Consider the following 16,849-nt stretch of genomic DNA (forward strand, 5'->3'; position numbering starts at 1 on the left):
CTATATTATATATATTTTTTTTTTTGTAGTGCTCTATTATATTAAATTTATAATGGTCAGCTTTCTGGGTCCCTTGCAGCGCAGCCCAAATTTTGCACAAGCCTCATTGCATTGAGATTCTTGTTGATTGATTCTAATTTGCATTATGCCCCATTTCTATTCAAGCTGGATTTGAATTCAGGTTGAATCAGGGTTGACTATTTTCAGTATTTGAGCTATGTTAGTTTAGTCAACAAAGATCACTGAAGATTGTCTGATTCCTAAGCATGATTGTTTTAATTTTTTTGGATTTATTATATAAAATGAGTAAGAATATAGATAAAGACATAACTTTTAGCTGGGTAATGGAATGGAGAAATGACTTGGTAGTTTCTTGCAATAAAAGAATGTCATGAAGACTCAAAGAGATAAGTATAATAAGACTATAGTTATGCAATTGATTTTATATGAATTTGAGGCCTTGAGAACTAATTAAATCATTGTTAGTGCTTACGCCAGCACCAGAAGTTTTAATATGCATGAATAACAGTACTTGGATGAATGGATTAATGAATGATTATATGAGATTGTAGGATGCACTGATATGAATTCCAGGACACATACACAATACTACACTGAGAGAGGATGTCTATTTTTGAAAATTTAAAACATAGACACAAATATAGAAAGATTTTATAACTTATATATCCTATAAATTAAAAATAATGTATATTAATTGTTCAAATCAGATAAACATAAAATGGGTCAACAAATTCTAATATTATACAAATTAAAAGAAATAATAATATTTAATAAAGCTAAAACATGAATAAAAACTTTTTGTGCCTTTCATAAATCATGATGGCTAGCAAAGAAAGCAATAGATTAAGGAAAATATTAAGAATAATTAACTTTTTTTTAACTTCATTGATTTATTAAATTCTATATTTAGTTAAGGTTTATAACGTTTTAACTTGGTTATTCAGGACAATTGCTTAACGGATGTTCGAATTTATTTATTTTTCTAATTAAATGTATAACAGATTTGTCTGATATGTGTTTGATGTATGTTACACATGTAATAACTAAATTTTAATAATAATAATAATAATAATAATAATAATAATAATAATAATAATAATTGAATAGGCAGTAAGGGATAAGCGTCTCTACGATTTTAGGAGTTTTTGAGAGGGAGAGGAAGAGGGAGAGCGAGAGACAAAAGAAGGAGAAAAAAAGGAAAAGGAGAAGTCTCCGTGAGATTTCCATGCGAGGGGGAAGGGCAACACTTTCGTGTGCGCAAGAAATGTTGGGCGGCTCCTCTGTGGAAGAAAGGAGAAGGTGAGGTAAGTGCCTTTGTGCGTGAAGTGGAAATGCAACCTCAGCAACTAGTTTGCGAGTTAGAGCAACTTCGGTGCGAAGAAAGAAGAAAACAAAGGAGAAAAAGTTGAATGGTTCAGTGCACGGAGAATTAAAGTGGCGGGGTAGATTCAAGCCTTAGCCTGAGGGAAGAGCAAGAAATCACACATCCTAGTGTGCAGGATAGACGACTCGAACAATGGCAAAGAAGGTTTAAGGTCAGTTAGGGTTTATTTATATTAATTTATGAATTTAAAATATACGTTTAATTATGAAATGTTAATAGTAAGTTTAATTAATTGGAAATTTAGAAGTATAAAAAACACTGAATAATTGGATTGGATAGAGGAATGTTGGCAATAATGGAGGCAAGGGTTTGTTGTTTCATTCATGTACGTTATTTTATTCACTAATTAACTGTTAATAGTAAGTTTAATTAATTAGAAATTTAGAAGTATAAATAACATAGAATAATTAGATTGGATAGAAAAATGTTAGCAATATTGGAGGTAAGGGTTTGATGTTTCATTTATGTAAGTTATTTTAGTTTACTAATTAAATGTTATTAAGTTATATTAAATTCTATAAATTAATCATGGTGATTTTAACTTGTGAAGCAATTGAAATAAAAGGTAAGGGAGATCGAAATCATTGTTTGTGCAAAAGAAGAGGGGATAAGGAAGTAAGGCTCGAGTTTACTTTTATTAACATTGTTAAAGAAAAAAAATTATTTATCAGCATTTAATTATGATGAAATGTAAAACATGATTTATAGTCAGTATAACAAGTTAAAGATTTGGAAATGATCATTTCATAGTTGTGGTCTTTTGAGGCAAAGGTGAGTAATTGCTTTCTTATTTGTACTAAATTGAAGAATTATTTAAAACCGATTTGCATTATTTTCTTAAAAATACATGCTTTTCTTATTACATATGCATATTTGAAGTTAAAAAATCTTTAAAATGAAAGTAAATAAAACGAGAAAGGGTAAATCGTTGTTCGATGAATTTAAATGGATATAATAAAAGGAAATGAAACATAAATGATTAACTCATTTAGGATTTATCTCCTCATGGTATTAGTTGTGGGATATTATTGTACCAGTGCACAAAAAAAAATGGTAATGGTGTAATGAGGGTACTTACGGTTATAAATTTTTAGGTTGCCCAAACGTGCAACTTTTTGAAGATATCGTTAGGTATGACAGTGGTCTTAATATCATTTCTTAAAAGAGTTAGGAATGAAATTACTTAATTTGAAATGGAAATAATTAATTTAAAATGAAAACTTATAATTTGATTAATTAATGAACCATAATTTTTTGGGACATTCAATTTAATGTATAGTAAAATTGTACTTGCTTACAAAGTGGTGATAAGTATACTGTTGAAATTAATTATTTCTTTTAGGCAAAAATCTTGATTGATATGTCTGATATGTGAGATTTGATTTACAGGAGGAATAATACTTATACTAAGTAGTAGGATATTTGTTAATGTTCTAGTCTTTAATAGTGTTTGTTTTCGAGTAATATTGGATTGTTGGTTGAATTGTGATATTATTTTACTTTCATACTATGTTGTTGCTTTGGTTGAATTTGATTATTCTTTAGTGTATTTTGTGATTTTTTAGCGACACTTTTTACTATTTGAAGTTTTGATGATTTATTGTAATAACTTATATAAAATAAAATAAAGAGAAATAGGTTAATATCGTACAACCGTAGTTCCTAATTTAGTTAATTCTAAGTTATTAAGCCGAGTCGAGACAAAATATGTGTCCATGTTTGACTTATCGAACATTGGTCAGTCCTTAATGATAAAGTGTTGATGCATCTTAATTTTTTGATTGTATGAGCAATATTTAGTGAAGATAAAGTGCTCTGAGAGTCTAGTTCGGTTATTTTAATATGTACAATAGAGCATCGATGATGCACTAATATGATGGATAAATAAAATTAATATAAATTGATGTGACAGGGAAATATGGATTGAAGTTGTGTTTAAAAGTTATATAAAATAGGTTTAATGCCTCATGCAGGACTTACTAAAGATAAATTAGAATAAGGAAAATATCCTCTCGGTGCTCTTGCATGCATACGCACACATTTATTTTTCAACTCACGACCTTATCTTTTAGGTCAGAGAAATAGCAATATGATGTGAATATTATATACCAACTTTACTCTTGTGCATTAGAAAAGGCTCTTCCCTTTATTGCAAACTCAAAATCTTCATATTTTACCATCGGTCTATTCTTTTCTATTCCTAAAAAACACATTGTTTCTCCATCCAAACCCAACCGCCTATTCTGAGTCTCCCTTTGTAGTCTGCTTCTAACTACTCCTTTAGAAAGAATCTTCTTTTAGATAGAATTTTCAAAATAACAATATTCAAAATAATATTAATCAAATTCAACCAGCCACTATCCATTCCCAAAATTCTATTTTCGGGAGAGGTGAGCCCAATCCATTCTCAAAATTCTAATAACCATATAACCAATCCAATAATCAGGCTTAGATTTTGAGTAATCTTATTCATTATTTCAACCATATCAATCATAACAATAGTAACTAGATTTAAACAACCATTACCCACATTTAGAATTTGAACAGACAGATCGCCATAACTAACTAGATTCATTTTTTCAATAATATCATTCAAAATAATAGTAACTGCATTCAAGTAACCGTTGCACTTAAAAATCTAATCACTACATCCCTATTCCTCTAAGCAAGCTTTAAATTTGAGTGATAATATCCATTATTTTAATATATTGTTATTTGTAATATATTAAAATAATCTTTAATCATGGTCTGCTACACAATGGTCCTGCAAGTTAGAAATAATTGAGATCTATTAAAAAGGGTCTAGTACCTTTAGGAGGGATATAATGGAGAGGAAACGGACAAAAGTCAAAAACATAAAATTTAAGTCTGAAATGAAGTATATAATAATAAATACTAATACTAGCTAACGCCAAGTATAAGTCAACTCATAGACTTATCCTATTGTAATGGAGCTAAAATTTTTGTTTTCCTCTTTTTTTAACCCAAATAACACGCAACTACTCTGCCAAGTTATCTTATTAAAAAGTAGGGGCATCTACATATCTAGCACCTAAATTTTTCTTTTTAAATTTATATCACCCAAATTTTTCACACCACAAAAAATATCACATTTTAACTTATGAAAAGTGAAATACACTTTTTCATTCATAGGTAAGGTGGTATGTATTTAAAAAATGAAGTTTGTGTTAGATATGTAAATCATAGGAATTGAGTGGTATGTTTTGTAAATCTTCCGAAAGGTAACCAAAAAGCTAAATCAAATGAGGTTTTATTTGTCTTCTGCAATCTGTAACTGAAAGGAGTTTCCACAGTTGTTGTTTGTCGAAAACTGCTAGTCTTCTATGGTGGTTTTCTGTACCGTATCAGTGATGCGTTCCAGTTTTCCTTAATTTTTTGAACTTGTTTCTCATGATTAATATCTTTAATTCTCTTTCAGCATAGCGACTTGTGCATACATTGTGATCCAGCTTTTCAAGCGCAGTTGTCCAGGTACAGCATATCATGTTTTACAGGACACTCACCTAAAGCAAGACAAAGATTCAACTCAATAATTCACGCTTGTTATCTGTTTACTGTGGCACAAACACATCTATAAAGGTCAGTTTATCTCATATTGTATACGTCATGGAAGAGAGACAGTTGTGTGAAAAATTTTTATTTAATATCAACTTGCATATATTTTGCGCCTTCACAAAATTTGGAAGTTTGGTTTGTAATATATAAAGAAAACTGTTAATTTTATTAATGACATCTTGATGTTTTTTATTATGCTGGTGTCATTGAGTTGAAGGAAGATTAAGTGAAAAAGTGAGAGCTGTTCTCTTTATCATTCTCTCTTTTTATTCGTTTGTTACCCAAAAAAATCTATTTAGCTCATTGTATGCTTAATTTGAATCTTTTTTTTGAGGCCACACCCAGTTTCCTACCCAAAAAAAGTTTGGTTTCCACGGCATCTTCTTCGTCCGACATCTTCTGATACTCCGTTTTGCCGCGATTCGCTCGCTCGCTCCAAGACCTGTCGCGATCGTCGCTTGGTCTGCCGCGATTTGCTCGTTTCATCCGCTCTCTCGCTCCTGCGCGATCTCTGGTGCGACATCTCGTTCTCTCCTGTCAAGATCTGGTTGCTCGCTCTTGCGCGATCCGCCGCAATCTGCTCGCTTCCCGCCATCGTCGCTCGTTCTGGCGCGATCTCTGGTGCAACATCTCGTTCGCTACTGCCGCGATCTGTCGTGATCCGCTCTTTCCACTTCGTTCTGCCGCGATCCACTGCTTTCAATCGTCACGATCACGACCTATTCAAACTTCGCGGCACTCTTCGATCTTCGACCCTAGCCTTTGAATTTTATTTATCTTAGATATTTCGATCAAGATTAATATATTTAAAATGTCTTCTAAAATCTTAGCTATCAGATTTACGGGAAAGAATTATGTCGCATGGGAATTTCAGCTCAGAATGTTCTTAAAAGGGAAGAAGCTTTGGGGTCATTTTGATGGATCTTCCCCAGCTCCTACTGAGACAAAAGATCTTGGTCAATGAGAAGCAAAGGATGCTCGGATTGTTTCCTAAATTTTGGGATCTATTGAGGCTCATATGATAAACAATTTACGATCCTTTAGCACAACTAAAGAAATGTGGGAATATTTAAAACGCGTTTATAATCAAGTTAATTCTGTGAAACGCTCCAATTGGAACTTGACATGAATAATTATAGTCAGGGTAATCTTTCAATTGAACAATATTATTCTGATTTTTTAAATTTATGGAGCAAATATATTGGTATTATCTATGCTAAAGTGTCAAAAGAGAACTTAGCTAGTCTTCAAGCTATTCATGAAGAAAGTCGTCGTGATCAGTTTTTAGTGGAAGAAAGTCGTCGTGATCAGTTTTTAATGAAACTGAGACCTGAATTTGAAACTGCTCAAGCTGGGTTATTGAACAGAGATCCAGTTTCGTGTTTGGATATTTGTTTTGGGCAATTACTGCGCATAGAACAAAGATTGACGACACAAGCTACTATCAGTACAATAGGTGGATCATCAGAAATAATTAATGTGGCCTATGCTGCTAAGACCAAAGGGAAGGGGCCAGTGCAGTGCTACAACGTGAAGAAATTTGGTCATATTGCACGGAATTGTGAAAATAAGGTATGTAATTATTGCAAGCAAAAGGATTATTGCATGTAATTATTGCAAGCAAAAGGGACATACTCTTACGGAGTGCCCAACACGACCTCAAAATCGCAAACCACAAGCACTCCATGCCACGGTATCTGACAATCCTGCCTCGACTTCTACTGTTGCTGATAATAATCAATCAACTGTCACACCTTATATGGTCAACAGATGATTCTCTCTGCATTTTCTGCTCTCGGTCTTCAAGGGAAAGGTAAAACTATTTCTTCGGTTACTTCTCCTTGGTTTGTTGATTCAGACGCCACAAATCATATGACTAGCACTACTGAGCTATTACATAACCAACGACCATACACTGGTACTCAACATATTCAGGTTGCTAATGGAAATAATATTTCAATTACGACAGTTGGTGATATTAACTCATCCTTCAAACATGTTTTGGTTTCTCCTAAATTATCTACTAACTTACTCTCTGTTGGTCAAATTATGGATAATAACTGTGAAGTACATTTTTCTCGTGATTGTTGTATTGTGCAGGATCAGGTGTCGGGGAATGTGATAGCGAAGGGGCCTAAAGTGGGTAGACTGTTTCCATTGCAATTTACTGTTTCTCAAAATATTTCATTAGCATTTTCAGTTGTTGAGAATAAGGCAGACATCTGACATAAAAGACTAGGTCATCCAAATGATATGGTGTTGAAGCATTTACATAAAAGTGGTATTTTTTGTTCTACAGATAAGAAAATAGTAGTTGATTGTTCTGTTTGTAAACTTGAAAAAAGCAAGACATTACCTTTTCTTATTTCAGGCAGTCGTGCCAATAAATGTTTTGACATTATTCATAGTGATGTTTGGGGAATTACATCAGTTATTTCACATGTTCAATATAGATATTTTGTGACATTTATTGATGATTACAGTCGATTTACTTGGATCTATTTTTTACATGCCAAAATAGAAGTATTTACTGTATTCCAAACATTTTTAGCATATGTTGAAACTCAGTTCTCCGCTCGCATTAAAACCTTACGATCTGACAATGGTGGTAAATACATGTCTCATGAGTTTCAAGCATTTCTCCAAAATAAAGGGATTGTTTCCCAACGTTCATATCCCTATACACCGCAGCAAAATGAAGTTGTTGAACGAAAAAATCGACATCTATTAGATATCGTGCGCACATTACTGATAGAATCTTATATTCCAACTAGATTTTGGACTGAATCTTTATCTACTACAGTTTATCTCATTAATCGCTTACCATCTCAACAATTGAAATATGAGTCTCCCTTCCCTACTATCGAGTTTTTGATAAACACACTAATTATCATACGCTACATACTTTCGGATGTGTTTGCTTTGTTCATCTACCTGCTCATGAACGTCATAAATTGGCAGCTCAGTCAGTACGATGTGCATTTATGGGGTACAGTCCTAATCATAAAGGTTTTGTGTGTTATGATTCGATTAATAGTCGATGACATATTTCTCGAAATGTGATTTTCTTTGAACATGAATATTACTTTCAGCATCATGTGTCCACATCAGATACAGTTATACTTCCACAATTTGATAACTCTTCTGCTGATAAACAGTTCAAGCCAGACATTTTCTACACACGACGACTGCCCCCTTCACCTTCAATCCTCCCCGACCCCGATCCAGAAATTGCTCCAATAAGTATTTGACGATCAACCCGACGTATGCGTCCTCCAGATAGATATGGGTATTCTGCAATTTTAACTAATACTACTGTTCCTACCTCTTACTTTCAAGTTGTTAAACAGATTTGCTGGGTCAAAGCCATGAAAGAGGAACTTCAGGCACTTCAAGACAATCACACTTTGGATATTGTTTCATGTCCTACAGGTGTTAAACCCATTGGATGTAAATGAGTTTATTCTCTTGAACTCCGATCTGATGGCTCTCTTGACAGATATAAGGAAAGATTGGTAGCTCTTGGCAATCGACAGGAATACGGGATTAATTATGACGAAACATTTGCACCTGTGGCTAAGATGACAACTGTCCGACTGGTGTTATCTATTGCTGCTTCTAAAGGCTGGTTCTTAAAGCAGATGGATGTTAAGAATGCATTCTTACATGGGGATCTCAAAGAAGACGTCTATATGACTCCTCCAGGCTTATTTTCTACACATTCACATGATATTTGTAAGCTGAAAATGTCCCTATATGGTTTGAAATAGGCTCCACGGGTCTGGTTTGAAAAGTTTCACAATACCCTTCTTAACTTCTCTTTTATTCAAAGTCAGTATGATTCATCATTATTTCCTTGCAAGACTGACAAGGGAATTGTTTTGTTATTAGTATATGTTGATGATATTATCATCACAAGATCTGATAATCAATTGATGTCTCAGCTACAAAAACGTCTTCAGGGTTCTTTTCATATGAAAGATTTAGGGTCATTAACTTATTTCTTAGGACTCGAGGTTCACTCTTCTGCCGCTGGTATTTTTCTTCATCAGCACAACTATACGAAGGGACTCATTGCTTTGGCTGATCTTCAAGATGGTCGCTCCACTGATACCCCTTTGGAAGTAAATGTCAAATATCAACAGAATAATGGTGAAATTCTATCTGAACCATCTCTATATAGACAACTGGTTAGCAGTCTCAATTACAGACTATTACGCGTCCTGATATTTCATTTGATGTGCAACAAGTTAGTCAATTTATGCAAGCACCTACATATCTTCATTTAGCTGCAATTTGACGTATTATTCAAGATTCGAAAGGTACTTCTTATCGTGGTTTGTTCTTTTCTGCGAAGTTTCCTATCACCTTAACAGCCTATAATGATGTCGATTGGGCTGATTGTTCTGATACACGCTGATCTATTACTGGATCGTGCATGTTTCTCGGCAACTCTTTAATCTCTTGGAAGAGCAAGAAACAAGATCGAGTGTCTAAGTCATCTACAGAATCAGAATATCGCGTTATGTCCTCTGTTTGTTCTGAAATCATTTAGCTTCGTGGCGTGCTGGCTGAGTTTGGTTTTCCTCAGCTTGAGTCTACTTCTCTTCATGCAAATAATACTAGTGCTATCCAGATTGCTGCTAATCCCGTCTTTCATGAACGTACGAAACACATTGAAGTGGATTGTCATTTCATTCGAGAAGCCTATGAGAAGGGTGTTATATCTCTTCCTCATAGATCTTCAAATGACTGATATATTTACTAAAGTTCTTTCTCGACAGCGCCATCAGTTTCATGTCAGCAAATTGATGTTTCTTGACCAGCCAGCATCAATTTGAAGGGAGATATCAATCAGGAATAAAAGAAATCAGACAGAATAAAGAGTTTCCTTCTTCGCAATACTGCAAAGAGGGAAATATTATATTTACACGGATTCTTTCCTTTTAGCTAATTATTTAGATTATGACTATCTATTAATTAAGTTACTTAATTTAGAATATACTGAATATTATTCTAAAATAGATTGTACAAACTACTATTTATTGGAATGAAAGCAAAGGAAAAGGCATCAGCCTATTTGCTCAAAATATTGTCAAATTTTATGGTCTAGTTTAACAAAGTAAATGCTGTCTTCCGCCTCTTGTTGGAAGATAGTTGTAGTTTATGGTAAAAACTTTGTTGAGGAGATGAAAATAGAGAAGCCTCTCTCGTTTTTGAAAATGGTATATCTTCAACAATCATTGAGCTGGTAGAGCTGAACTTGGGTACGGATAAGGATCCTCGTTTTACTTACATTAGTGGGCTATTATATGAGCCTATGGTCACAGATATTGAGGAAGTTCTTTGTGAATTCCATGGTTGTCTCACTTGGACCTATGTTGAGATGTCCGGTTTAGATCCCACGATAGTAGTCCATAAGCTAGCTATCAATCATGTTATGACTCTAATGATGCAGTCCCCTTGTATGAAGCATCCGATTGTCGAGAATCTGGTCATCATGAGATCAAAAAGCTTATAGGGTTCATTTGAGATGAATTTTACCCAACTTGCTTAGAAAATATTGTGTTGATTCGTAAGAAAAATGGCTAGATACGAGTTCGCATTGATTTTCGAGATTTAAACAAGGCATGTTCAAGAAATGATTTTCTCTTCCCTATTTCCGAGCTTATGATTGATGTGGCATCTTCAAATGCTATTTTCTCGTTTATGGATGACTTATCTGGATATAAATAAATCCGGATGGTCCTAGACAATAAGAATACATCTTTTTTTCACTCCCATCAGGATATTTTGCTATAAGATTATGTCTTTTGGCCTTAAAAATACGGGGGCTATCTACCTTTTATTCAACTATCAACTATTCTCTAATTTGCTTCTTTCACTCTCTTTTATTAGAGATTTTTTTTCTATCTATGAATAAAAATGATCTAGTTTTCTCCTTTCTCCTCCAAGATGGGTTTCTTGTTTCTCTACCTGCAATAATGGCTGCTCTTATTTATAGCTTTTGGTTGGCTCCTTCCAGGGATTTATACATAAGTCGTTAAACCAAAGAAAATGAAACAAAGTAAAAGAAAAATACTATTATGTAGCTATGTGTGTAACACATCATGTAAGAATGTATTGGTAAGCTATTGGGCAAGACGATGGATTCACCCGGACTTGTTGAATTAATTTGTTGAACGAATTTGTTGAATTTGACTAGGTGAATTGTTTAACAAGTTGGTCGAGTCAATATTTAATGTTTCGTATAACCGTATTAATTGAAATTGGATGAACAACGTTGTCGAACTATAGTTGTTGAGATGTATGTATGTGTAATAGAGTATGAATTTAACATGAAACTAGATAAAGTTGAATTGATATTTTGTTCATGTCAAAATTAATGAGAAATCCAATGAATAAAGTATCAGATCATGCAAATAATTGTTATTGGATAAATGCTGCCTTATATTTTTATATAAACATTTACAATTAACTTATTTAGATTTAAGACAAATATTTAATTAGTTTTGACTTATCTATAGATTTAATATAAAATGCATTGGCCAAGTCCCGGTAGACCATACAGCATTTGAAATCGAAGTGCTTTATAATCTGCAAGCAAATAACTCGTGATAAGCATGTCGAATTTATTAAGATGAAGTCGCTCAACGACCCAAAAATAATATTGATGTCGGTTTTAAAAAAATTATAAATCGAACCGTTTTAAATTTAAATTAAATTCAATAGTTTATTTCAGGCTATTGAAGTTGATCTCAGCTATTTTGATAAGATAATTCCAATTAGACCTGAGTTATCATTGTTTGATTTTAATCAATTTTGATGAAAATAAGGTTTAGTTTTAGACTCTTAAGAACTCGTTTGGGGCAGCTTATAAGTGCGGTGGCGTTTTCGAAAATGCCGCCTAACCGTTTGATTTGCGTATTTTTGAAAACGTTGTCTGCCGCGTTTGTGTTTTTTATACTAAACGCAGATTGCGGGTCGGATCGCGTTTCAGGATAAACTGTTTATCCTATAACGCACAAACTGTCATAAACAGACTCATTGTTATAATTTATTTATATGAGCTTGGGCTTCAAACAATAATATCTTCTTCAGAATTATGAAAACAACAAACAGCTAACGAACCCTAGCAATTTAGCAAACGAGAGAGAGAGAGAGAGAGAGAGAGAGAGAGAGAGAGAGAGAATGGTTGGCTAAATTTATTTGGTTAAGCAGGAAGAGACAAATGAGTTATATTCCATAGTCATTTCCCTTAGATTATAATAATCCCACGAGGCGTTTTCATGAAATTATCCTGTTGCTGACACGCTAGTATTTTTAATGATAATATTATATTCAAAATATGTAATTAATGATAAAATGACCTAGAGATTATATATTTTGTTCATGGATTGATCATTTTTTTTGCCGTAATTGCTTTAATAATTGGGAATTGTTTCATAACGGGGGAATTTACGGTAACAGTGAAATTTTAATGTTGACTTTACCTAGCTGTGGTGATGGAAGATTGACGCGAGAGGTTGTGTTATGGATATCTGATGTCAGCATCATAGTGGTGGGGATGACTGATCAAGCGACGCTAATCTGATGGTGGCGGTTGAACGTCGAGGTCCGATAGTGGTATGACTATGGCAATGGTGTCAGCTAAGCGATGTAGCTAGGGGTGCAAAAGAGCCGAGTCGGCTCACGAGCCGACTTGAGCTCAACTCGATTACAAGCTCACAAGCCACGATTATTGAACCTCGAGCTCATACTCGAGTCAAAATCAAAGCTCGAGTGCTTATAAAGCTCAAATTCAAGTTGGGGTCCTACTCGACTTGTTGGCTTAACAAGTAGCTCGTAAATGCATTGATCACAACCATAGGTTTAGCTAATAGGTGTAACCGCAGAATGACTATGATAGTATGTTGTGAAAGGAAATATATGAGGGTTTTTCGGCTGGAAATATATGAGGGTTTTTCGGCTGCCCTAAGGCCCTAACCACCTCGTCTCCCTCAAAACATAAAATCTCTCTATCGCCTCGTCTCAAGTTCTCGCCCGACGCCCTCTCTTACTTCACTCTCTTGTGGCTCGCCCACTCTTGAATCTTCCCTCTAGATAAAATTGATCTATATTCTACCATCTCCGTCCTCTTTCACCTTAAAACTCTTGTTTGACTCCCTCTCGATTTGTTTGACTCCCTCTCGATAAAATCTTATGCTTTTTTAATCTCTATCTACTAAGATTGCTTGCTTGCTTGCTTGCAACCTTAGGTTTGCCATTTTTGTTGGGGTTCTATCTCAAATTGAGATGATGTGGAAGCTTGGTTGAACAATCAAAATACAAAATTTATGGGTGCTTTTGATTAAGAAGGACAATGTCTTGTGTGCTAGTACTTGTTTCTTTTATTTTCTTAAAATTAGAAGTTTTTTTTCTTCTTTTTTTTGTTCCATTTACACGGATTACTGAATCGTTATACTCATGCTTCTTCGTTATTTCTCTCGGCAAAAGTGCATGGATGCACATTTCACTTGATTGTTTTTATCATATTCTATGGTTTTTTTGTGTTTTTCTTTTGATGAATTGCTTCATTCATTAGAGCCCACGAGACTTTCTTTACTATTTAGCTTGGCTTCTTTTGATTAAAGCAATTCTTTTATGTGTTTTTCTTTAGTTCTTCACTTTTGAGAGGAGTTTTTTATTTTAATTATTGTAAGTGCCTTTTGGGACATGTCACTCAACCAACATTCCAACTAGCTTAGCAATATCATATAAATATTTGATCTCACATTATTCTTGCTGTTATGGGCATATGATTAGGAGAGCTCACAAAACATATAAAGAGTTTAAGTCACTCTGCTCTTAAATTTAAATATATAAATCCTTGATTCATGTCCTATCTAAAACATTATATAAATCTTCATTAGTTTAAGCCACTCTGCTCTTAAAAAATGCACATTTCGCGAACCCCACCTAAACATACACTGAATACTAATTATAGATAACACATATAAACAATAAATTACAAGCACCCTAAATCTTAAATATGAAAAAAATGTAAGATAAACTTCACACAAACACGTATCAAGCAAAATTTTAGTCAGTTCTGTAAAATTTTCTCAGAAAAATTTATAAACTTAAGTCTAAAAATTTAATGGAAGAAATCCTTAAAAAAAAACCTTTGTTAAACATTTACAATGAGTTTTTGGCAGAGAGAGAGAGAGATAGAGAGAGAGAGAACGAGTGAAACAAACAAATGAGGGTTTCACCCCGCTATTTCGATATAAAACAGAAAACCGATCGAAAACCGGCGAATTTGCTAGTTAAATTTTTTTTTTTTTACCGAGTTTCAGCCTACATTTCTGTCACAACAAGTAATTTATGAACCAATTAAAAATCCATCATTTTTTCAGCCACAACACTCCACCTGGGACTTTAATTCCATCAACGATTGTGTGGAAATATGATGTTTATGTCAGCCAAAGATATTCTATTCCAATTTTCAGTTGATAACTCAACTCCAAGATTTTTTAATGATAAGTCAATTCACATTTCGTCGGCTTTCAATCATAAACTATATGCTTCCCATTCAGCCGCGCGTTCAGTCGTAAATAAGCAGTGGAAAATATCAGCCTGTTTTATATTTCAACCTAATAACAAGTATTGTTTTGTCTTGCATAGTCAAACCAGAATTAATTCCCTCTGTTTGCTAGCAAACCGAATCTCTTCCTCTTCCTTTGTAGAGAAGAAAAAATGATACTCCAAACTATGTAGTTGCTGTAATTTTCGTGTTTCACATGGGCTAAAAATAGATGCATTGCATTGTGCTAAACCAACGTTGAATCATAGCTTTGAAACTGCGTGATTGAATAAAGCTTGTATTTTCAATCGCTGTCCAGCAGTAGATAGTAACAACGACGTGCCCTGAAGCCTACCTAGCAAGCTTGGAAAAGTTTTCTGTTCGGATTTCTGACGTTGCTCTACATGTAGACTCCAATAACATGTCGTCACCTGTAAGTTATGCATCTCACGAATATGTTGGATACCTAATATTGATTAAAATAAATCTTTATGTATGTTATAAGGAAGGAATTTCGTCTTGCAACATAGTTGAAATTATTCTAATAGTCCCAACACCAATAATGGTATAATATTAACACTAGATCCCAGTGTCAGGCTAAAAGTCAAGCTGTTTTTTTTATAGAACCTGAAATGAACATTAACACAATTGCTTTAGATTAAAATATATATTTAAAAAAAAAGGTACAACAAAAGTTTAAAATTGGGGATTAAACATCATAATTTAATTAATTTAGCAATTAAAAATAAGACAGCTAAAAATTGTGGTTATGAATTTCTTAGAAAATTAAGTGACAATATTTCAAAATTAATTTATTTATAAAAATAGCTAAATATTATGGGTCATTTGGTATACCTTTTAGTTTTACTTTATTTATATTTTGATTTAAAACAAAATAAATTTGAAGTATTTTGTTAAGGTATGATTATTTTTAAAAATAATCAAAATAACTAAAAGTAATTAAAAAATAATTTTAAAAATTTGTCAATTTATTGAAGATAGTAAAATCAGATTTATAATATTAGGATATTCAAAAATTAAATTTTTCCTTTTAGTCAAGCTGGTCAAATTTCATAATTAAACTTTATATAAAACAATTAATATTCGAGTACACAGGCTCATCCCCATATTATTTCTTCGGTTAGCTTTACACTTCAGTAGACAAACTCTTCCATTGAGTTTCATCTTCGTTTTCATTTTGTGCTCATTTAAGACCTAAGCCCGAGCAAAGAGGAGGAAAAAATATTACATCAGGATTTCGCACGTACAGTTACGTGCGGAGTCCAATGAAATCACATAACACAATATCACTGAGGAATATTCCCCCCGTGTCATTCATGTGTTATTGTATGTTATCCATGTGTTATTATATTATGTGAATATTCTTGGTGTTATAATAATACAATAACACATCAATAACACTTGAATAACATACAATAACACATGAATAACACGGGGGAATATTCTCCTGTGTTACTGGGCTGGTTTTTTTATTCTTTACGTGTGACGTGATTTCAGTAGACGAACTCTTCCATTGAGTTTCATCTACGTTTTCATTTTGTGCTCATTTAAGACCTAAGCCCGAGCCAAGAAGAGGAAAAAATATTATATCAGGATTTCCCACGTAGGGTTCTGTGCGGAATCCAATGAAATCACATAACACAATAACACAGGGAATATTCCCCCTGTGTTATTCATGAGTTATTGTATGTTATTTATGTGTTATTGTATTATGGGAATATTCTTGGTGTTATAATAATACAATAACATATCAATAACACTTGAATAACATACAATAACACCTGAATAATACGGGGGGAATATTCCGCTGTGTTACTGGGCCGATTTTTTTTTCTTCTCTACGTGTGACGTGATTTCATTTGACTCCGCACGTAACTCAACGTGCGGAGTCCTGATGTAATATTTTTTTCCAAGAAAGAGTGCAAAGCAGAATGAAGGAAGAGAATTTACATGTATACCACGCAGTTCTTATATGTAAATTGTGAAATAACCTTTTTCAATTTTCTCATGCATAGGTTATGATACCAAAGTGTTATAACTATAAATATGAAAAATTAAATGTTAGCCATGTAAATACATAAAAATTATGTGTTGTGTATGTAAATTTTCCTTTTTTTTTAAACATGGTTTGGTAATTTATGATTGCAAGGATTTGATTATTTCAAAAAAGAAAATTGAATTAAATTAAAACCCGAATAAAATTGTATATTTATGGACTAAATGCACGCTACAATTTTTTTTTTTTTTTTTTTTTTTTTTGGTTTTAATTATACTTGTTCTAA

The 16,849-nt window shown here is 33.2% G+C and overlaps 1 protein-coding gene across 1 annotated transcript in view; it reads left to right on the forward strand.

Annotated features, from left to right (window-relative positions):
* The window catches only part of LOC110022013, a 73,676-nt gene extending 68,503 nt beyond the window's left edge, over positions 1–5,173 (forward strand). Inside the window, exon 8 of the mRNA XM_020720778.1 lies at positions 4,845–5,173. Within this exon, the coding sequence (XP_020576437.1) occupies positions 4,845–4,959 (115 nt within the window). The 3' untranslated portion in view covers positions 4,960–5,173. The remainder of the gene's footprint in view (positions 1–4,844) is intronic.
* The last annotated feature ends 11,676 nt before the right edge of the window (positions 5,174–16,849 follow it).

The sequence above is a fragment of the Phalaenopsis equestris genome, unplaced genomic scaffold, assembly GCF_001263595.1.
Source record: "Phalaenopsis equestris unplaced genomic scaffold, ASM126359v1 Scaffold000162, whole genome shotgun sequence".
Classification (NCBI taxonomy): Eukaryota; Viridiplantae; Streptophyta; class Magnoliopsida; order Asparagales; family Orchidaceae; genus Phalaenopsis; species Phalaenopsis equestris.